Source organism: Oryza sativa, chromosome 1, assembly GCF_034140825.1.
Source record: "Oryza sativa Japonica Group chromosome 1, ASM3414082v1".
In the NCBI taxonomy this organism is placed as follows: domain Eukaryota; kingdom Viridiplantae; phylum Streptophyta; class Magnoliopsida; order Poales; family Poaceae; genus Oryza; species Oryza sativa.
The window spans coordinates 35,440,865-35,463,171 of NC_089035.1; the positions used below are offsets into that span (position 1 = coordinate 35,440,865).

Genomic DNA, 22,307 nt, shown 5'->3' on the forward strand with positions numbered 1-22,307 from the left:
TAGTTCAAAATTTTATTTAAAATATTGTTAAAAAAGAAATAGAGATGTTACATGTAGCATGGTAGTTCATATGGATATGCATGTAACCTGCGTAAGCGTTCGTACCGCGTTTGAGAAAACCTGTAACATAAAGTCCAAGTTCCTATTTTCATGAATAGAATTCAATAAGTCGTGGTTTTTATGTTGGTGTGTCCCTCAATCAATTTGGTTATGTCCTTCATATTTCGTTGTGATGTGATTGGTTTGGTCTCAAATTCGATAATAATTGGTTCTAACTATATGAGCAGAGGCCGAGATTTTATCTAGAAAAAAATCGCTGTTTTTCTATGCTGCTGAATATTCGCTGATCTTTGACCTCGAAGAAATACGGAGTAGTAGAAAATAAAAAGAAATCAGGAGAATATGATCCACCATTGGCAGCCGAGCACGTCTCAACACGCACGGGACGGGACGCCATCGTCGGCCTTCCGCTGCGGACTCCAAAACGCGTATAAATCAGCGTGCATCGACCCACCCATCCGGCTCGACTCGACCCGACTCAATCGATCCATCCCGGCTCGGCTCAGCTCGGCTCGAGCGACTCGGCTGGTCGTCTTCTCTCCAGGCTCCGGAGCCACCAAGCCAGATCCCCCACAGTATCCCACGGTCCCACCCGCCTTGCCTTGGCCGCCTCCCTCCGTCCACGAATCGCCGCCACTTTAACCAAGCCTCCTTGATCACACTCCTAATCCGATAGCTTAATCTCGAGCGCTTCGAGTTCGATCTCTCGTGAAGGGGACGACGAGGGCATTGTCTCCCTCCTCGCGCGCGCGGAGTCGCCGCCGCCGCCGCCTCGTCCTCGGCCACGCGGTGAGTCCTCGCGCCGACCTCGCCGTTTTGGTTGCGTTTTTTTTTAGTTTTCTCTGCAGCGGGATTTGGAGACGATGGGTGTCGCTGTGTGTGCTGTGAAATGGGGATTTGTGGTTTTTTTTTTTGGTTTGTGGAGTACGAGTACGCGGGGGAAGTTTCGAGGTCGGTTGCATCCGGAGCTCCCGCTGGAGTGGTCTACTCTAGTGCGGATTTGGAAGCGGAGAAGTTGGAGTTGGAGGTGGCGTGACGGATCAAGCGGAGTCGCGATCGCTCGCCGGAGCCGTGCGGATTCCGGTGCTAGCGAACAACGGCGGCACCGTCGGCGTTTTGTAGCGGTCAAGCTGCTGCTGCTGCTCGGAATCTAGCTAGGTTTTTGTTCTGTCCTAATCCGGGTTTCCCGATTGGATTTGATGGTCTTCTCCCCACGCATGAGAGTTGGTTAGCACGGAAGCTTTGGGGATTGTTCCGTTTAATTCGGCGCGCTTGCTGAGTTGTGCGCGCTCACGCTGCGCTCCAGTTGGCTAGGCCTGCGGGGGAGGCGATCTCTGTTCCGCTTTGGCGCTCTCTGGACAACCGACTTCAAAAGCGGCTCCTGATTTTTTTCCTGCTGTTGCTTGTATATTTTGCCTTCTAAGTCACTCATGTTGGCAGGAATTGCGTGGGTCCTGGTTGTGGAAGTCAGGAAGTGAAGAAGAAGAAGAAGAAGTGAACTAGTGAAGCCTGGGGCAAGCCATGATGGAGAGGTCGCTGATGGAGGCGCTGGCTACGGCGGCGCAGGGAGGCACCGTGGGGACGTCGGTTTTCGACATGCTCAAGTACGCCGTGCTGCCCATTGCCAAGGTGTTTACCGTCTGTTTCATGGGGTTCCTCATGGCCTCTAAGTATGTCAATATCCTCCAGCCGAACGGCCGCAAGCTTCTCAATGGGGTGAGCCTTGTTCATTCTCTTGCAATATAATTTTATCTGTAAGATTTATGAGTTTTTGCTGTGACTATGGAGAATGGTAAGTTGGCTGCTGTCTAGAATAGGAAGATGTGGGGGCAGTTGCTTGTGCTTACTTGCATTCCTGATGTTCTCGATTATGCTTACATTTTGGTCGTTTGGTGCAGCTTGTGTTCTCGCTTCTACTTCCTTGCCTTATATTTTCCCAACTGGGTAGAGCAATCACAATCGAAAAGATGCTGCAATGGTAATGACAGATTCTAGTTAATATGCTTTGTTAAGTTTGCTGCATGCTTTTCGCATTTCATTGTGTAGTCTATTGATCATGGTTCTTACCATAACTAGATCGTTCTGGTTGCGGGAATTTTAAGTCATCATCCAAATGGAGTAAATTAGCTCCCAGAATTTTCTGCAAAAAGATCTTAAGTGTACCAATCGAAAGCGAAGGAAGTGTTGCATTATCTGAAAGTTTCAGGACTAATTTAAGACGTCAAAATACTTAAATTACCATATTGTTTGTTACTGGCAAAATCCATCTGGTTGGAATTGGTTGGACTTCATCTATAAGGCCATCCAATCCTTGTTATTATTTATGATGACATAAGGCCTTTTTCTTTGCAAAAGATAATCGCATTGTGCCTATGTTTTGCTTTTACTGTTTTTAACATTCTTACAGTAGCAATATTTTGTTGTTTGCAGGTGGTATATTCCAGTAAATATTGTTGTAGGTGCAGTGTCAGGCTCTTTGATTGGCTTTGTGGTGGCTTCTATCATCCGACCACCTTATCCATACTTCAAGTTCACTGTGATTCACATTGGAATAGGTACCTGGTTTTCTTTATTAAATAAAGTTGCCTTCTCATTTATCATTCTTCTATTTTATATTGATCCGATCCCTTATTTCGATTCAGGGAATATTGGAAATATACCTCTGGTTCTCATTGCAGCATTATGTCGAGATCCCACCAATCCTTTTGGTGACTCTGATAAATGTAATGAAGATGGGAATGCGTATATCTCATTTGGTCAATGGGTACATGTCTTTTCTTTTCTGAAGTTGCATGAGTTCATGCTTTATTCAGGACCTCTACTATGCAAAATAAATGTAACAGGTTGAATTTAGGTTAGGTATGCATTGAGATCATTCACTCAGTGAATCCTTTAAATGTTTCAGGTTGGTGCAATTATTGTTTACACATATGTGTTCAAGATGCTTGCTCCACCACCTGGTGAATCCTTTGATAGCGCTGAAGAAGATATTCTTCCAATTAAGGCATCTGGAGATAATGTGGTGCCTGAAAAAGGGAAATATCCAACAAGCACTCGCACTAGTACTGTACCTGAAAATGAGCCTTTGTTATCTTCTGAAGGTGATAAAAATGTTTCTACTTCTCTAGGATCGAAGGTGAGAAATACCATCAGAAATTTGGTATGTTTACTTCTTATATCAATTTGATTTCTAACATGAGCTAAAAATCATGCTCTGTTGATGCAGATAATGGGCATTGTTAGAAGCATGGTTAAGTTCCTAAAAGACAAGCAGCTTCTTCAGCCACCAATTATTGCCTCTGTATGTATCTACACTACAATATTATGCTAGCAATAAACACAGAACATTTCTGTATACTGTGGTTTGACAGCAACTATTTTACACTATGCACAGGTTTTTGCAATTGCCATTGGTGTTGTTCCAGTCTTGAAGAATTTTGTCCTCACTGATGATGCACCTCTGTTCTTCTTCACAGACAGCTGTCTCATTCTAGGGTATTTACATGACTTTCAGTTCCCTTTTTGTAAAATAAAGTACACTTTCCTATAAAATTACAAAAGCACGATGAGCCACCTTGGTTCCTAGTTTCTAATTCTGTCATTCCTTTTTCAGGGAAGCAATGATCCCTTGCATTTTGCTTGCAGTGGGGGGCAATCTTGTCGATGGTAAGCACCTAGTTCTGTTGAAACTATTGCGCGGCTCCTACCATTCTATAGTACTAGGAGCCTAGGATGCATCTCCAGATCTTATCCTAGCTCATGTAACCATGTTTATTGCATCAGGTCCTGGTGAAGGAAGTAACAGGCTTGGTGTGCGGACAACCGTTGCTATTATTTTTGCACGGCTCATCTTGGTTCCTCTTGCTGGGGTTGGCATCATTGTGTTGGTTGATAAACTTGGTTTCATTCCTAAAGATGACAAAATGTTCAAGTTTGTCTTGCTACTGCAGCATTCTATGCCCACATCTGTGCTGTCAGGTACTAAGAAATGAATAAGGGACACTACTTATCACTTATTATCATGTGAGCATGTTCAAAGATAGATTCCTTCTAATAGTTTTATGTGTTGGTTGAGATCTGTAAGGCATTGGTGGTGGAACACCATGTGCTTTATGTTAGCGACCAAATAATGGAATATGATCTGAGTTTTTTTTTTTTTTTTGGCAGGTGCTGTTGCAAACCTGAGGGGCTGTGGAAAAGAATCTGCTGCTATCTTGTTCTGGGTGCACATCTTTGCTGTGTTCTCCATGGCAGGATGGATTATTTTGTATTTGAGCTTACTCTTCTAAGTACGTCATACCCTGGTAATGGCAGTTAATCTGTGGCATTTGTGCTCAAGTTGCAGCTCTACAGATTAACTACTATACGAGTCCTTGAATACTTAGAGCCACTCTCTGATTTGATTTGCAGATGCTATACTGCACAGGAACGTCCATAAGATCAAAATATCACCAGATATACCAGAAAAAGATAGTACCATGACATGTACATTAGCCAGTAAACCATGGCGACAGCCTGAAGGTACGAGTTGTATCAGTATTCAGTATAGATATGGTTCTCCTGCCCAGTGCCCAATCGCTTAAGCGCCACTGCTATGTTAATTTTGCTAATCGCTCGCTGCTACAAGCAACTGAGCAATGAGAAAATGAGGGCATAGCGGTATTGCCGATGCCCAGATCATCAGGTCCTCATGACCTTTAGGTCGGTTTCCTATATAAGCCTCTTTCCTTTATTAATGTAGCCCCCCCCACCCCCCCACCCCCCCCCCCCCCCCCCACAATGATCTTCATTGAATGAACTACAAGCTTCAAGTGTGTTTTTGTGGTGCAGTTATATTTGAAAGAGTAAGAGTAAACTACAAATTGGACCACTGTTTATTGGCAAAGTTTTGCTTTGGGCCTCCCTTTAACCAATGTTTTCACTTTGGACTAGATAATTATACTTGTGTCACTTTGGATCACCCCTAACTCTTATGTTAAGTACATCAATAATCTCGATTATACCGGCTTTTGCATGCCGATGAACTCGTGAAATTGTATGTAGACCACACCTTTGGCACAGAATGAGTTGGATGTAAATGGATAAGAGTTGAGAGTTGTCCAAGTGACACAAATAAAAAATTATCTAGTCCAAAGTGAAAATATTGGTTAAAAGGCAAGCCCAAACCGAAACTTTGATTATAAAAGGTGGCCCAAAGCATGAACTTCGGTTGAAACTTTGATTATATATCTTGATTATATGGATACAATCTCTCATGCATGAACTGATGCGTGCACATGCATAATGTTTATGTGATCACATGATTCGCATCATGCAGGATGGGTGCCCGACATCCACCCACGCACATACATGAATGCCAAAATCAAAATATTTGCCTGCAAGCTCATGCCAGCGGTTCCTAGTATGCATGTGGGTCATGTAGCCTTAACTAGCATTGGTACTTCCAGATCCAGTGATATCAGAGTACATATGTGATCTCTCCATGTGCTTATAGATCTGGGAACCTGCAGATCTGAAGTTCTGAACCCACAGTTTTCATTCACTTTTAATCTTTTGAATCTGAAGGAGAGGGAGATTCATGATTCATCACCGTACCAAAAAAAAAGGTGAGAGATTTCTATAGTGAACTTTAACCAAGCAGACAGCTCAATATGCCTCTTGGTGTGCGTATTGGTTGGGGTCTCAAAATCAGATGCAAATCCGTCAAACGGAATATACTTGGAAGATACGTATCGCGTCAGCACTCAGCATGGAGTCAGACAGGTACTGACATTCAGACACGCTAGGGTCGGACAAAAAACAGATACTGCCAATATTCGTTCATCGGAAATAGAACAAAAAAACATGTATTGACAATAAATCAGTGTACAGAACAGTACCGTATCGATATGGCGAGCAGATAATAACGCAAGGATACGTATGAGCCGTCTCTCATCAGCAGAAATGGCTGCATGTATTCGCTTCGCACCCAGAAGAATATCCTACGAGCGAAACGAGCAGATGCCTTTTCGTTTCGTTTCTGCTTGTAATTTGGGGTCCGTAGAGTTCATCATTTTTTCGCAGGATTCAAAGCTTGCGTAATTAGGCCTGTCGCGAGACACTTGTAGTCTCCCGATCCGACCCATCCCTCAAATCTCCGTTTTAAGCTTAATGGTGCCATCATTTGATCCAGACTACCCACCTGCCTTCGCAAGAAGAAAAATCTCGACATCTGCCTAAAAAATGTCTGGGCGCAAAATATGACGACATATTTTTAGTACATCCGAAAAAGAAAATCTCAAAATCTGTCAATCGCTTTAGGATATCTCCTGTAGACTTCAGCTGGTAAACAGAACGGGATTGGGGCCGGCGTGAGATCCATTGTACTTTAGAGGAACAAGTTCTCTTCAACTCTATTAAGTAGTGGCCGAATCTGATTCATATCCTTGAATCGCAATACTAATATCTCAATCCTCATCTATTGAAATGGATGCAATTTAACTCTTTCGACGGTTTTGGAGGTCAGTTTCGCTTACGTGGCGCCTATATGGTGGTGTTTGACCTGGTCTTCGTTGAACGTCGTGTTGATGTAGCGCTTATATGATATTAGAATAAAAAGTATGTGGGATCCATTTGTTATTCACACAAAAAAAAATATTGTGAGACCTATTGACATATTGGCCCACATATCTTCTTCTCCTTCCCTTTTTCCTCCTCCCTCTCTCCCTTCTCTACCCCGCTCTCTCTACCTCTTGTTTTCTCGACGGCAGAGCAGGGTGTGCACGGCGAAGCGACCGACGGCCAGCGGGACAATTCCGGCGACGAGGTGGGCGGCAGGCAGCAATGGGGGAGTAAGCCGGGTGTCGCAATGACGCCTGCCTCCTACGCGGGACAATTCCGGCAGCAGACGATGATGGCGCGACAAAAGGCGTCGGGGAAGATGGGAGGCACGCGTGACGGGCAGCTGCCACGGGCTGTGGCCGCGGCCGGAAGGGAGCGAGATGGGGAGGAGATAGGAGTGAGCTAGGCGCCGCGGAGGGACTACCCAGGCAGAGCCACAGCTGTGTGGCCCCGATGCGCGGCAGTGGGCTAGCCTTGAGCAGAGTGGCTGCGACCTACCTTAAGGCGGAGCAACGGCGCATCGGCACCAACGCCTTCTGCCTATGTCGCCGACGAAGAGAGGAGTGGGGGAGAGAGAAGGGAAAAAGAAGTCCCTGCCATGTGGGCCCCACACGTTGAGTTAGCTGGTCAAGCTAAGTTAAAGCGCAAGTCAGCGAAACCGCTCTCCAAAACCATTAGGGAGTCAAGCTGCACCGGTTTTAATAGTTGGGGGTTGAGATATCCGTTATTGCGGTTCAGGATACGAATCAGATTGGAGCTATAGCTGAGGGAGTGTGAGTGAACTTATTATTTTAGACGGAACGGGATTGCCCCTGATGTTCGGTCCATAAGAGTTAGCCGGAACGGAATCAGGGATGCGCTCGGCCGTGTGGCCCCATTTCACTCGTGGCCCTTTTGACTTCTGAACTTCGCTTTCGGGCTGGGGTGCTCTGCATGGTCAGGCTGTTTCTTTTTTCTGTGCCCGGACCAAAATAGTGAGATTGCGTCTTCCCAGTTTTGCTAGGCAATCAAATTCCTGAGTCACAGAGATGCAGCACAAACCACATTTGGGACCAAAATGCCTTTTGAAATCACTATCAATTTCATTGTCAAACAGGCCAGGAAAGAAAGCCCGAATGCTTTTGGGCAAACACAGTAAAGAAAGGAACAGATGGTTCCCCGATTCTTCCTCACATTACATAAGAAAAATATGCCTTTTACTTGCTGTTTCTTACCCAAACTTAAGACATGATTCCTTCTAGGCGCATTAATCTACCTGCCAACCAGATGAGATGCAGGGACATAAACAGGAACCGAACCTCTAAAATTTTACAACACATAAAAATTGACACGAGAAAACTAAACAGAGAACGAAAACAGTCTTCTCCTTAGGTTGAACGGATTGGCAATCTGAACTCTGAAGCACCTCTAGACGTTGAAGCATAACGGCATCCCAGAAATTATCACTAGTAGCAGAGCGTAAAATGATTCTGTCGTCATCATCTATCAACTATCCTTTTCTCCCTCATAGTGCCTAACTTTAGAATTGATTCCATGACCCTGAAGCAATAGAGTAAACACGAAGCAAGTTCGCGAATAACTTTGTAGCAAGGTAAAGCCCTAAAAGTTACCTATGGGATGACAAATCCCGCAACATTTCCCTGGGTCGGGATCACAATTCTGATACCACCCCAACTTTCCTCTTCACAGAAATGACGAAAATATCAGTCGAGTTCTGCATAATCTCCGCGCGTGGTTTAGGCCGCAGATCAACATTGTTGAATCCACAGTGGTTTTCAGTTGCATGGATTGATCCAAACAGCAAGTACTGCACCAAGATTGACGCATCAGGGAACTCTGATGTGAATTGGGGAACTAAGTTCTCTCTTTCTGTTGATGAACATGATATGAGCATGCAGCAGATGGAACTAACAGTTGAAGTTTACAGGAGAGAGCCCGTATTTCTAAGGGAGCATCTCCAGGGAACTGCAGTCATCCAGATGAAGGAGTACTTTGATAAATTTTCACAGGGCAAGGATCCTTCGGGAGTAACTGAGGAGACTTCAAGTTTTCAGCTTAGGAGGAAGAAGTCAGACAAACCCCATGGATTTGTTGATATCTCCATCCGTATCTGCAAGGAAGAAAACAATCGTGCTACGTTCTCAGGTAAAGAGATATTTCTCTCTTTTCTATATATAAAGAAGACACTATGATTTTGCATCCGATATACTTATTTGCACGAAACATTAGAATGTTTTTGCGAGCCAATTTTATGAAAAGAGGATAAATATAGCAAGAATTTAGATTATCCAGTTACCAGACACACCTAACTATCATGCTGACAACAGAAGAACAAGGAAATAACCAACTCTTTTCCAACATGCCTTACAAAGTTACAATCATGATTGACAACAGCATTTGAAGTTAATAAGGTTTCTGGAGTACTAACTACTAAGAATCATAGGTTAGAAGGAAATAACAGGAAAAGTAGAAGCCGTTACAGGATTTGTGGGTCAATTTTTTGTTACTAAAAAGGTATTTAGCCAATAGTGCAAATATGACTAGAAACAAGATATGCTTCAAAACTATTTATTTTATGATTTTAACAGGACTGACCTATAGTTTATCAAACTTATGCAGTCCATTTATAATTTTGCAGGATCACAGGAAGGATTGAAGTACCCAGATCAGGTTGGCATCACATTAGCTATAGAAGATGGTCCAGTTTACAATTATCCACCAATGCCTTCCAGTCATTTTAAGGGGTACACCCAAGATGTTGATCATTACAGCAACTCCATGCCAGTGACCGCTGCCACTCGCCCAGGACAATCACCACCAGGAAGCAACTACAGTTACCAACCCACAATGGTTCCACCAATCCTGCCACATCCAACTTCAAACCCCAGTTTCTTTACACCACAGTATCCAACAAGGGGGCCAGTGCCACAGACCTACATAAATGTGCCACCAAGAATGGGAGGTCAAAACAGCACACCGAATTTTGGAATGGGGCTTGGAGCAGGAGCACTGGCTGCAGGAACTATGATATTTGGTGAAAACCTCTTGTCTGGTCAAAGTTTAAATACTGGTCTTGATGGAGCGAGCCTATCAATATCCAACGATGCACCATTCTGATCTCTGAGAAACTTCATGTCCACGGCTCTGTGCAAGATTGTTATGACTTCTGTAACAAAATATGATTATATGAATAGTCATGAGTGTTCTACTGAATATAATGGGGTCGTATTACTCAGGTGGCTGCAATCCCTCATCCAACTTATCAGCGCATGTAACATTTCGTAGATCATGTCAGCCTCAGGGTGTCCCCTATCCCCACTGACAAAAGCATGCATCACTGCTCCACTCCCCCTATCATCTCCACCCACCTCAACCCAGCTGCAGCCTGGTGCAGCTTTCTGTACTCCTCGCCGTTTCATCTCGCCCCTCACCTCTTCCAGTTCGTCAAAGTTTCCCTCCCAGCCATATGTATTCGCTAGCAGCACCCACCCACCACTCTCAGACTGCTCTGTCGTCATCAGCATCCTAGCTGCCTCTTGGGCTCTCTCCTTATCACCATGCATCCGGCATGCTGCAAGGTATGTCCTCCAAGCACCAACCCCCACATCCCCTGCATCCTCTACTACCTTTCTAGCCTCCTCCAGCCTCCCTGCACGCCCAAGCATGTCAGTCACACATGCGTAGTGCTCTAACTGTGGCTCCAAAGAAAATTCCTCTTTCATTCTCTTCAGAAAATTCTTCCCTTCTTCAACAAGCCCGGAATGGCTGCAAGCCGACAATGCCCCCAACAGTGTTATCTCATCTGGAAGAAGCCGTTCCACCTCTGTCATCTGGCAGAACAACTCCAGTGCTTCCTTCCCATGCCCGTGCGATGCATATCCATCAATCATAATATTCCATGATGCCACATCCCGCTGTTGCATCCGATCAAATATGCGACGAGCCTCATCCAAAGCCCCACTCTTGGCATACATGTCCACCAGTGCATTACAAGCAAACGAGTCCAACGCGCCATGGCAAGCCAGTCCACTAGTTACAATGTACCCATGCACTTCCCTTCCCACCTGCAATGCTGCAGTCTGCGCGCATGCAGGAAGAACAGCCGCAACGGTCACTGCATCTGGCCACACAGCAACGCGTCTCATCCTTGAAAACAGCTTCATTGTCCCAGCATGGTCAGCGGAGTAATGCAGCGCTGACAGCATTGAGTTCCAGCTGAACAGATCCTTGACTATGTCCGCCATCCCCTCAAACACCATTGCTGCATCATCCACCTTGTGGCACTTCCCGTAAAGATCCACCAACGCATTGCACACAGACACCTCCTGTTCAAACGCGGACTTCACCACTAGCCCATGAACCGCAGCCCCGTGCCCCAAATCCGCTGTGGCGGTACAGACCGACAGGATGCCGGTGACGGTGAAGCTGCTGATCTCGACCTCACCGTCCTCCCTCATCATCCGGAAGCACTCCACGGCGTGGCCGAAGCACCCGAGCCTGGCAAACCCATTGACCATCGCGTTCCACACCACCACGTCCCGGCGCGGCAATTCGCCGAACAGGCGGCGAGCGTGGTCCGCGAGTCCAAACCTGAGGCACGAGCGGAGCATCGCGCTGGCGCAGAAGAGGTCGTGCGCGAGGCCGCAGCGGAGCGCGAGGGCGTGGAGCGCGAGGAGGTGTGGCGGCGAGGGCGCGGAGGAGACGAGGGGCGGGAAGGAGAAGGCGTCCGGGGAGTACGCGTGGCGGAGGCCGCGGAACACCGCGAGCGCGAGCGGGTGGGGCAGGGAGAGCCCCGCGTTGAAGCAGGGAAGCGGCGGGGGCGACGGTCGGTCCAGGAGGAGCGGGGCGACGTGGCGGTGGAGCGCCGGGGCGGCGGCGCGCGCGTAGAGCGAGACGAGGGAGGTGAGCGCGGCCGGGGAGGCGGCGAGGCGGCCGGAGACGAGGAGGTGGGCGTGGAGCGGGAGGAGGAGGCGCGGCCCCGCCGCGCGCGGGGTGGCGAGGATCGCGCGGAGCGGGACGCGCAGCGCCGCCATCCTTTCCGCTTCGCTCGCGGGGGCGGATCAGCCGGCGACGCCGCCGCCGCGCGGCCGTGGAGTCGTGTGATCGCGGCGAGCCGGAGAACTCGCGAATCTGAGGCGCCAACCGGAACCAGTTCGTTTTGGGCTTTTGGATGCGCTGCGTGTGGGCTGCTCAGCAAGTCAGGCCCAACTGAGGCCCTGTTTAGTTCCCAAAACAAAAATTTTTACGTTGTCACATTAAATGTTTAAACACATGTAAAGATTATTAAATGTAGGTAAAAAAATAATTACACAAATTATGTGTAAATAGCGTGAAGAATCTTTTAAACCTAATTGTGCTATGATTTGACAATGTCGTGATACAGTAAACATTTGTTAATGACGGATTTATTAGGCTCAATAAATTCATCTCGTAGTTTTCTAACGGAATCTGTAATTTGTTTTGTTATTAGACTATGTTTAATACTTTAAATGTGTGTCTGTGTATCTGATGTGACAGCGAAACCCACAAATTTTCCCATAAACAAGGCCTGAGTTCACAACAGCCATGAATAAGCCCAATGAGCAGACAGTGGATCTGCACTTTCTATGGGCCGGGCCGTTTCCTTTTGTGCAGACACGTCACAACTCACACGTGTGGGGGCAGTGGGCACGGTGAAGCTGACCGAAAGGGTTGCGGTGGTGGGGATCTACACACACAGAGCGCCTGGATTCTGAGGTCAGATAAGTACTCCCTCCATCCTAAATAAAAAAGCAAACTGTCCGTCTTATATAATTTTTTTTATAATTAGTATTTTCATTGTTGTTAGATGGTAAAACATGATTAATACTTTATACGTGACTTATCATTTTAATTTTTTCATAATTTTTTTAAATAAGACGAACGGTTAAATGTTGAATACTGAAACCAGGTTTGTCTTTTTTTTTGGGACGGAGAGAGTACTCCAGTACTACTACCGCCGCTTTATTGTTTTGTTTACTTGGAGAGAGAACAGGAACAGCATCATCAAAAGGTAAAATAAGCCACGGCACCGTGGTATGGGTCAGATCATCCGCAGATGGCCTCGACCCCCGCTTGTCTGTCACCGTCCGGAGAACGCCCCGGGCCCCCCCCCCCCCCCCCCCCCCCCTCTTTCCTTTCCCCAATCCGCTGGGGACAGCAACACCAAGGTTCCAAGTCGCCAACGCCCTCTCGCGTACCGTGCGGCGTGCGCGATGCGGTGTGTGGCGCGCGTGGGAGGGACGTGTGGGTGTTCCATGCTAAAATGCACATGTGAAGGAAGGGCAGCGGCAGAGGGGCTCTGCTGCGTCAGTGCAGCGTACGCCGCGGCCGCAGGGGGCCTGCATGCATGCCGTGCCCGTGGACGGTGTCTGCAGTAAAACGTGGAGTACTCCATCCGTGAAAAAAAAAAAACCTAGTTTTCCGTATCCAACGTTTAATTGTCCGTCTTATATGAAATTTTTTTATAATTAATATTTCCATTGTTGTTAGATGATAAAACATGATTAATACTTTATGCATGACTTATTTTTTTTAAAAAAAATTTAAATAAGACGGATGGTCAATCATTGAACAATGAAACACAGGTTTTTTTTTTACGGAGGGAGTACGCATCAAAACCGATCTATCCATCAGAGAGGCAGGCAGGCAGGCATCCAATGCTCGGCGCCATTTAGCTTCTCAAAATAATTTTTTTTTAAAAAAAAACATTACTGCCACTACTAGTAGTACCAGCGTAGAAACAGGAGAGAGGAAACAAGGGAGCATATGCGCGGATTTGTATCTGTTCTACAAGATGACAAGGAGCAATGGGAGGATCACACATGGGCTAGCTGACAGGCGATCGAGTATTGGTCCTGAACCAAAACGTTGTGCCGGGTTCTCACCAAGGGCAAGCTCACGGCTTTGTCATTGGGCAGCCATCGGAGTGGACGTACGAGTGCACGATCGGGGATTGATTTCCATGTGCGCCCTTCCTTCCCCTGTTTCCAAAGTGCTCCTTCCTCCACGTTTTACAACTTTCATGTGTATTTTTTTAATACAGTAGAATTCATTCCGGTATTCGCTTTAAAGAGGCTACGATCAAATTATTACTACATGATTTACATGTTAAAAGACTGGCAATTATGTCGAAACAAGATTTTGGCAATACTAAAAGGGTGGCAATCAAGCTGAAAAAATGGATAGGTTAGGAGACACAAATCAAGCTGAAAAAATGGATAGGTTAGGAGACACAATATTTATATAGGTTCAGGTCTTCTCGATGAGAAGTAATACCCTACTTCTGTTGGAAGATTGATCCGCCGAGTGTATTATTAATCGTATGATATGGGAGAAAAGTTATGCCTCTAAGAGCACCGGACCCCTTCTTATTTAGGGGAGGAGCCGAGATTATAACATACAGCTCATGTTCCTTACGGACTAGGCATGTAAAGATAAATTACGATCATAACCGATTAGGACTATCGAGTAAATCCTTGATATATAAGTTAACATAACAACTGTGTCATTTACTAAATATATTATATCTGCATAAAGTATCCTTATAACCAGTCGGATATTCATGCCATATGGGTATGTGGTACCTATAATCTCCACAAATTACAAATCACAATTTTGATTATAGACAAGATAATTACTTAGAACTCAAGTAAAAAACAAAGATAACACATATTTCTAAACATCTATGTATGGTTGATGAGAATATGCATAACCGTTGTTTCTACTCGATGGTTTGCTATTTGTATGTAGTCTTTGCCCTTCTTAAATTAGGAAACAAAATCTTCGAAATAAGCAGCACCCCTGGGACGCTGTCGAAGGTAACACTCTTGCTTTCTTGGCGACTTTCTGTAGGTGAAAACTACATCTTTCTTAGATTGGCAATGGAGGCGTCCTTGGCGTCATGACCTCCGTGGTGGCATTGTTTTCAGAGCCTCGTCTTTGTAGTGTTGTCATAGGTTCGGCGACTATTGACCACACATAGCCGAGGGGGGGGGGGTCGTTTTGGTGCTAGGCTCCATTCTCAATGGTTTTTGTGCGGTTAGAACGTGTTTTCTTGGACGTGCACTTTGGTGCACTTCTGATCTCGACAGTTTCTATCGTGTTTTTCTTATAACTTCAGCATCCGATCACTGTGATGATCGCATTCACCCACATCATCTCATGTGGCGGACATCAAACCAAAGTGGAAGATAACATCCGAAAGTAACTAAGTTGTAATTCAATCATTCACCCCGATTTGCCACCACCACTACTGTCAAAGCTGGTCCGCTAGGACGCCGCACCAAAGACTGCAGCTCGTTGTCATTCCAGTGCTGCTAGCGGCATCGACAAAAAGGTCACCCCCAAATGCGCGACTTGCAGGCACAACAACACCGCTCCATGCATTGTTCAACTCGGTGACCATGGCAATATGATACAACAAAATGACAATGAGACAGTAGCTTCACGTACGGCTGCCAACTTGGCGCCATATCACGAGATGTTGGCACCTCCGGTGAGGAGTTAGACCAAGAAGCCTCACCTCCGCGACTAGCTAGCTGTGTGCAGCCGGCAGCGGTAGTGAGAAAGCACGCGTGTGAGAGAAACCTCGGGATCGTCTCAGTTATTACGTGTGTACTCCTAACTAGTTAACTACTACTCTCATGCGTGTAACTACTGATGTTTGTCATGCAAAATGTTTAGGCTCTGGTTTTTAATATAAAAGATTCATAAAAGTTGGAGTTTTTTTTAAAATAGAAATAAGAGTACATGTTGGAGTCTTTGAAAAATACCCCAGTCCCAAACGTACATCTCTCTATTCAAATGCTAGAATTTTGTCAAACCATATGTATTGTGTCATGGATGAGACATTTCTCTACTATTATAAAAATTGAATATGTTTTTACTGATACTTTGGTACGTTGTCTGTGTATAAGTTGGTTTTTAAGTTTGTTCGTTTTTGGAAATACAGGAAGGGTCATATAAGAAATCTCTTTAAAAAAAACTTGCATAGTAACTTGAGATGATCGGACTTCTAATTACAGCTCATGATTTTCTAGAAAAATATATATTCAAGCGAATTCTCATAATGAAACTATGGTAAAGATTGGAGATGTTTTTCCGGTACTTTAGTACGTCATCCGTGTATGAATCGGTTTTTAAGTTCGTTCGCTTTTGGAAAATACAGGAGCAATGGTATAAGAAAATTCTTTAAAAAATTAACTTACATGCTAACTTAAGATGATCGGACTCCTAATTGCAGCTCATGATTTTCTAGAAAACATATATATCCAAGCGAATTCTCAAAGTGAATTTCACCTCAACAAAACCGTATAGCAATAATAAAATTAAAATAGTATTCACCCATTGTAACGCATGTGTATTTTTTTAGTAGGTATAAATATTCGAGATATATTTTTATGTGTTGAAAATAATAAAAGTCGGCATGTTTAAAAAGGCATGCCAAATGCGGGTTTATGGATTGGATATAAGTATACATTACCTAGAAAAAATGACCATGCGTTGCAACAAGTGAAGACTATTTTAATTTATTATTGTTATACGGTTTAGTTAATGTGTTATTCACTGTGAGAATTCGCTTGGATATATATTTTTTCTAGAAAATCATGAGTTGCGGTTAGGAGTCCGATCATCTCAAGTTAGCATGTAAGTTAATTTTTTAAAGAGATTTCTTATATGACCGTTCCTGTATTTCCAAAAGTGGACGAACTTAAAACTTGACTCAAATACATATCCGTATTTCTAAAAGCGAACGAACTTAAAAACCAACTCAAACACGGATGATGTAACAAAGTACCGGCAAAAACATCTTCAATCTTCATAGTAGTTTTACTGTGAGAATTCGCTTGAATATATATTTATCTAGAAAATCATGAACCGCAATTAGAAGTCCGATCATCTCAAGTTAGCATGCAAGTTTTTTAAAGAGATTTCTTATATGACTCCTTCTGTATTTCTAAAAGCAAACGAATTTAAAACCCGACTCAAATACAGATAAGTATTTCCAAAAGTGAACGAACTTAAAAACCGACTCATATACGAATGATGTACCAAAGTATCAGCAAAAACATCTTTTTTTATAATAGTAGAGATTGCCAACCCGGTCAAAAAAAATAGTAGAGATTGCCAATATGTTTTAATCACGATATTAGGGTTTATAGCATTGCGCTATGTATAAAAATATATTTACATGAATCTTCCCTCAATCACCTTACTGGTTTCGTCAATTTATATATACGATAATTGAACGTGAATTATCATTACATTTCTCGCTAACGGTATATAACTATCATGGAAAAAGTCTATTCAACACATAGAGATTAACAGTGCTAGAGAGTAGAGACACTGGAATCAAAAGCATAGATCAGTGCGCGTAGCATTAACTTGCGAGTGTTAATACCTCGATAAAGAAATCCAAAGGTTTTAATCACCATATTTGCCAACAAAGAAATCCAAAGATTATCTTGGCAACGGGAATTATCTGTATCACATTTAGTTAGAAAATCTCTACTATTATAAAAATCGAAGATATTTTCGTCAGAATTTTGATATGTCATCCGTATTTGAATTAGTTATATGTCGCTCATATATAATTTGATGTTGTCTAGAATAACAATTTTACACCCCTATCACAGCAACCCCCCTCTCTCTCCCAGCCAAATCCAACCAGCTCGCACCATCCCCCCTCCCCCCCCCCCCAATACCACGCGTCTTCACTAGGCGCCGCGCGCCCCTCCCCCAATCGGGTTTTTTTTTCTTTTTTCTCCTTTTATTTCTCCCGAAATCCTATACTCTTCTCCTCCTTCCAATCCCCTTTCTTTTCTCCTCCCTTTCTCTTTTTTTCTCCTTTTTTACTTCTAAATTTCTCTCCTCATACATATTTTTTTTATTGTTTAAGGTGTATGCAACAAGTTTGTTACTTTGCAAATATTTTTCAATAATAATTTTTTACTAATTAAATAATTAAAATCTCAATCTTTCGACACATGAGGTATAATAAAATACATAAGCATCAACTTATAAAATAGCCAACCGATTGATTTGTGAGGCTATGGAAAGATGTACGTAAGGGATTCTTGTGTGATAATGGATGAAGTGAGCGTATCCGGATTCAATGTCATATACAATTTTTTACTTTATTTTGTTTATGTTGTTTCGGTTTGTCGTTTAAATTGATAGAGTTTTTATCAACCGTAAAAAAATATCTTCACTTGTTGAAACGCATAGATATTTTTGCTAGTTAAAAAAAATACAACTTTTCAATTTGAATGGATATTTAATGCCTTAAATTATCCTGCTGTAATGTATGGTGATTCCTGGGTTTCACATTATTATTTTCATTAATTCATGAGTTGTATTTCATTATGTTCCGTATATATCTACCTATTTCCAACCTGTCACACAGGTTTTATGGGTTGTTTGGTTGATGCCTAAGCTTGCCATAACTAAGCTTAGGCAAGTTGTGGCATGTGGCAAAAGTATGGCCAAGAAATAGTTAGCCACAAGTGTGGCAATATTAGCTCTAGTTATCTGAGTATGACATGTGGGACCTAAGAGTAAGAAAGTGTGGCATGACACAACTGTGACATTGAAACAAACACACGCCTAAAAACCGTGGCATGACTGAAGTGTGACGTGACAAAGCGAAGCAATCAACCAAACACCCCCTCAGTGTCAGGCTGGCAACACTAAAACCCTACCTCTCTATCGGGGAAAAGAAAAGAAAAAAAAATCAGGGGGATCGCCAAGACACCAACCAGAGCCGGTGGCGGCTCTAAAAACCTACCTGACCGCAGCAGCTATAAACCCTACCGGGGGTAAAAAGATTTGAGAGCCAGCGGAAGAACCTCCAAAAGGATCCATTTTTGACACCTCGCGTGCAGGATTTCGCCGCAATCTCCCAGCGCTGATTGTTACCGCGCCGCACAAAATAGGAGATAAAAACGCAATAAAAACGGAAGAAAAAAAGAATAAAAAGGCAAAATCACATCTTTTCGGTTCCCCCATCTTGTTTTCCTCTCCATTGCTAGCAGCTAATCCTTCCCCCAATCCAATCCGCCGCCGCCGCCATCGCCATGGAGGCGTTGACGAACGCGGAGAAATGCTTCTCCCCTGCCAGGGCGATGTCCCCGCTGCCGCTGGTGAGGCCGCCGCCATCACCGGGCGCTGCCGGGTAAGATATTGCTACCGAGATTGGATTCTTGGGAGTTTTTACTTCCTTTTTGCTTTTTTTGGTTGTTTTGTTGGAATCGCGATGCCATCTTTTGTTCTTGATGTTTCTGGATCGTCGTCTGAAATCGTGTTTCTTTATCTGTACGGGTTGGATACCTGGATTTGATTGGGCGGCGCAGTCAGTACCTGGCAGAGTTGCTGCAGGAACAGCAGAAGATTGGTCCCTTTGTGCAGGTGCTCCCAATCTGCGGCAGGCTGTTGAATCAAGGTGAGAGATTTTATTCAGGAATTTTAGTACCGATCTTGCTTAGATTCACAGTTTATTAGTTATGATACTTTATGAGCGCCGTCTTTGTGTTAAAAGGACAATCTTTTCATATGTGTTTGTTGATTATGTCACGTTGAACTGATGTATGGGTGACTTGTACTTTGAACTTCATAGTTCCTCACCTCATGTGTTTGTGCATAAGATTAAAGTTTTTTTTTAACGTTATGAAATTGTGTAGCTCTGTAAAAAGGGTAGCCTTTTCGATGATATATAATTTGACATGTACTAACAGTAATGCTGATCATTGATTCGTGCTCTGGGAAACGTTCTGTGCAGAGATAATGAGAATGTCTGCTATTGTTTCGCACCTTGGAGTAAGGGAACATGATAGGCTGCCCATTGCAAGTCCAAACCAGATGCATCCGTTGCCGCAGGTGCCTAATTTTTGCGGGAATGGATTCAATCCATGGACTGGGACGCTCCCAGAGGTATTTGTGTTGATTGCTACATTATTTTGTGATGTTCAGTTATTTTATATTATTTGCTATCTCTGCATTATGTGCTAGCAAGTCTATACAGAAATAGGAAAGTAAAGAATATACAAGTAGTTGCAATTACAACTTGTGCGCGGGGAAAGTTAGGGAATTTAATCAGGACCTTGTTGATGGTTTCATTAAGATATACTCCAAATTCATATGAAGTTGTCTTAATTGCGTTTGGACATAGAATTGCGCTGTGAGTGACAAATTAATTTACCCTGGAATTCGATAAAATAAGGACATTTCCAGTACTGACAGCAGCTCCATCTGAAGCAATCGTGATAACTCCTAATTTGATCAGAACAACTAATATACAGCAGCTATGTACAGTTTGAACATGACATATTGGCAGTATGATACATACATAAACTCTAGAAAAAAAAGTGACAGGTTTAGAGGGCATATGGAATACAGGATAGGATTTAGTTGTCAAAGTGGACAGCGATTCTCTTGGTACATCTTTCAATTCTACTGTTGTAAGTTCTTGGTTGATTAAAACAATACATGCATATCAAATGATCTCTGAACATTTGGATGCTTCGTCATTGGATTAGCTTATGAATAGTGCGAAGATGAACAATACAAATCTTAGTTTTTTTACAAGCATGTTGAAAGGGCACTAGAATTGTATTTTTCCTGTGTTCGTAGATTCTGATTCTCATGTTGCTTGATTATTTGTTTACCTCCAAAGAAGTGTATTACTGAAGTACTCATATACTAAGAGTTGATCGGCAGAAAAATGGCTTTCCTCGGGGAACTATGGGTTGGGAAGGTGCAGCACATGACCCATCTTACATTGTGAAGAAGATCGTGCGGCTGGAAGTTCCAACAGATGCTTATCCTCATGTATGATGTTTCACAACCACAATGGACATTGATACAAAACCTTTATTTACTCTTTCTTTATCCTACTTCTTATTCAGTTCAACCTTTATTTACTCTCTCTATCCTACTTCTTATTCAGTTCAATTTTATTGGCCGTCTGCTTGGGCCAAGGGGAAACTCACTGAAGAGAGTTGAAGCCTCAACAGGTTGCCGGGTTTTCATCAGAGGGAAGGGCTCCATAAAAGATCCCATCAAGGTAAATAATGAATTCTGAGCTCGCATGCATGAACTATTCCGGAATTATACGGATGAAGTGTTTGTATGGTAACATGTCATACTGAACAAGTAACCATTGTTCCAAGTTAGATCTTAGGCAGTTATCTTGTATCCAACTTTTGGCTTCTGGCAAGCGTATAATGCTGACAGGCAAGTCTTTTTGTTACATTCAAGGAGGAACAATTGAAGGGAAGGCCTGGCTATGAACATTTGAGTGATCCGACACATATCTTGATTGAAGCTGAATTACCTGCTGATGTCATTGACACAAGACTAGCACAAGCTCAAGAAATACTAGAGGACTTGTTGAAACCAGTGGTGCGTATATGATATTGCGACTGTCTTAGCCTTACTTCGTTTCCAGTATTTCAGTCTGCAACTCTTGGGTAAACCAAAACATTTGAAAGAGATGGAATTATTTTGGAAAGAACTATTTATGGCTTAGACATGTCAATCATAGTTAATGGTTCCTCTGGTTGTCTGTTCCATGTTCAGCTTAGTGTTTTGTTTTCCTATGTCAATCATAGCAAGTCATAAACATTTTATTTTCTGGAGCAATTGTGCTAACTTGTAAATTATTCCATTGATAGCAATTGTGCAAATTAGTAAATAATTCCATTGATTACTACCCCAGTGAAAGAAATGGAAGAGAAGCAAAGTCAAGTACAATAGATTTTCTTTTCTACACGCCTAAATCCTAATTCTTTCATGGTTTCTTATGTAGGAGGAGTCACAAGACTTTCTCAAGAGGCAACAGCTTAGAGAGCTTGCTGTGCTGAACTCCACATATCGAGAGGATAGCCCCCATCAAAATGGCAGTGCCTCTCCCTTCAGCAATGGTAGCACAAAACTCGGGAAGCAATGACTTTGTGATTCCAACCCCCTTGATCCCTCCAAAGGCGCTCTAATCAACTTGCTTTCATGACATAGAATCCTGCTTTACATTGCATAGATTTGATGATGATGATGAAGCTTCTGTGAGACTATGATGTTGGAATTTTGCTATTGCTAGCTGCTGAATTTTGATACTCCCCCTTGATGACATTAGCTCGTGGCTGAGGTGACTAGTTGAATCTCCATGGCTGTAAAATGAGAATGTTCATTTGTTTCTTTACCATCGACTGTTAGTTCTGATGACTATGGTGACAGTGCACTGAGTTGCCAAAGTTTTACCTAAGGTAGTAGAAGAATACCAGAATTTTCAACCTATGCCTGTGCAACATATATTTCGTGTTCTTGATCACATATATCTCCTGCAGGTCTGATCTGCTACTTATGTCCTGTTTCATCTGCCTTGTACTTCTGGTTTTGCGTTTCGGTCTTTATCTTATGAACTTTGAATTTGTTGAGTTGAGGTCAGCAAACGGTGAGATGGGTGGCGGAGTTGCTGTTTAGCACATGTTTGTTCCGGCGCACACTTTGTCATGTGGAAGTTTTCATATGAAAAGTTGATGAATTTTTTAGGCTCCTTTGGAACGGAGGGTAAAAAGAACACACTAGAAAAACCGTATAAATAGAATAGGATCACACGTAAAAAATAGAGAAAT

At 43.4% G+C, this 22,307-nt stretch overlaps 4 protein-coding genes across 7 annotated transcripts; 3 read left to right on the forward strand and 1 right to left on the reverse strand.

The window, feature by feature from the left end:
* The first annotated feature begins 731 nt into the window (after positions 1-731).
* On the forward strand, positions 732-6,031 carry LOC4327495 (protein PIN-LIKES 6). 3 transcript variants are annotated; one of them, XR_003239989.2, is made up of 13 exons: positions 732-849; positions 1,501-1,776; positions 1,959-2,038; positions 2,491-2,615; positions 2,703-2,824; positions 2,966-3,196; positions 3,287-3,361; positions 3,455-3,555; positions 3,674-3,726; positions 3,844-4,038; positions 4,228-4,364; positions 4,471-4,581; positions 5,378-6,031. XR_003239989.2 is itself a non-coding variant. In XM_015765602.2 (12 exons), the coding sequence occupies exons 2-11, from the start codon at positions 1,582-1,584 to the stop codon at positions 4,347-4,349; spliced, it is 1,299 nt and encodes a 432-aa protein (XP_015621088.1). In that variant the 5' UTR covers positions 732-849; positions 1,501-1,581; the 3' UTR covers positions 4,350-4,364; positions 4,471-4,893. The 3 variants fall into 3 exon arrangements, 1 of the variants encoding a protein (XP_015621088.1); XR_010740692.1 differs by having other exon boundaries at positions 5,626-6,031; XM_015765602.2 differs by lacking the exon at positions 5,378-6,031 and having other exon boundaries at positions 4,471-4,893.
* A 1,691-nt stretch (positions 6,032-7,722) lies between these two features.
* On the reverse strand, positions 7,723-11,800 carry LOC9266068 (pentatricopeptide repeat-containing protein At3g14730). Of its 2 annotated transcripts, XM_066309437.1 has the most exons (3): positions 9,256-11,800; positions 8,573-8,770; positions 7,723-8,467 (listed from the first exon to the last, which is right to left on the reverse strand). In XM_066309437.1, exon 1 carries the CDS (start codon positions 11,691-11,693, stop codon positions 9,855-9,857), a length of 1,839 nt encoding a protein of 612 aa, XP_066165534.1. In that variant the 5' UTR covers positions 11,694-11,800; the 3' UTR covers positions 7,723-8,467; positions 8,573-8,770; positions 9,256-9,854. The 2 variants fall into 2 exon arrangements, with proteins under 2 accessions (XP_066165534.1, XP_015621085.1); XM_015765599.3 differs by having other exon boundaries at positions 7,723-8,770.
* Positions 8,352-9,895, forward strand: LOC107275876 (uncharacterized). The gene is made up of 2 exons (XM_015765603.3): positions 8,352-8,805; positions 9,299-9,895. The coding sequence occupies exons 1-2, from the start codon at positions 8,352-8,354 to the stop codon at positions 9,775-9,777; spliced, it is 933 nt and encodes a 310-aa protein (XP_015621089.1). The 3' UTR covers positions 9,778-9,895.
* A 6,885-nt stretch (positions 11,801-18,685) lies between the features above and the next one.
* On the forward strand, positions 18,686-21,967 carry LOC4327440 (KH domain-containing protein SPIN1-like). Its single transcript, XM_015769726.3, has 7 exons — positions 18,686-18,853; positions 19,032-19,120; positions 19,457-19,608; positions 20,395-20,505; positions 20,624-20,740; positions 20,935-21,078; positions 21,485-21,967. Exons 1-7 carry the CDS (start codon positions 18,756-18,758, stop codon positions 21,623-21,625), a joined length of 852 nt encoding a protein of 283 aa, XP_015625212.1. The 5' UTR covers positions 18,686-18,755; the 3' UTR covers positions 21,626-21,967.
* Positions 21,968-22,307: the final 340 nt, after the last annotated feature.

Excerpts from the sequence above, each read along its gene's own strand:
- LOC107275876 (XM_015765603.3), top strand. The coding sequence starts at position 8,352 with ATGACGAAAATATCAGTCGAGTTCTGCATAATCTCCGCGCGTGGTTTA. Across the intron at positions 8,806-9,298 it reads CAATCGTGCTACGTTCTCAG|GATCACAGGAAGGATTGAAG; the intron begins GTAAAGAGATAT and ends ATAATTTTGCAG.
- LOC9266068 (XM_066309437.1), bottom strand. The coding sequence starts at position 11,693 with ATGGCGGCGCTGCGCGTCCCGCTCCGCGCGATCCTCGCCACCCCGCGC.
- LOC4327495 (XM_015765602.2), top strand. The coding sequence starts at position 1,582 with ATGATGGAGAGGTCGCTGATGGAGGCGCTGGCTACGGCGGCGCAGGGA. Across the intron at positions 2,039-2,490 it reads ATCGAAAAGATGCTGCAATG|GTGGTATATTCCAGTAAATA; the intron begins GTAATGACAGAT and ends TGTTGTTTGCAG. Across the intron at positions 2,825-2,965 it reads ATATCTCATTTGGTCAATGG|GTTGGTGCAATTATTGTTTA; the intron begins GTACATGTCTTT and ends TAAATGTTTCAG.
- LOC4327440 (XM_015769726.3), top strand. The coding sequence starts at position 18,756 with ATGGAGGCGTTGACGAACGCGGAGAAATGCTTCTCCCCTGCCAGGGCG. Across the intron at positions 18,854-19,031 it reads CCATCACCGGGCGCTGCCGG|TCAGTACCTGGCAGAGTTGC; the intron begins GTAAGATATTGC and ends TGGGCGGCGCAG. Across the intron at positions 19,609-20,394 it reads GGACTGGGACGCTCCCAGAG|AAAAATGGCTTTCCTCGGGG; the intron begins GTATTTGTGTTG and ends GTTGATCGGCAG.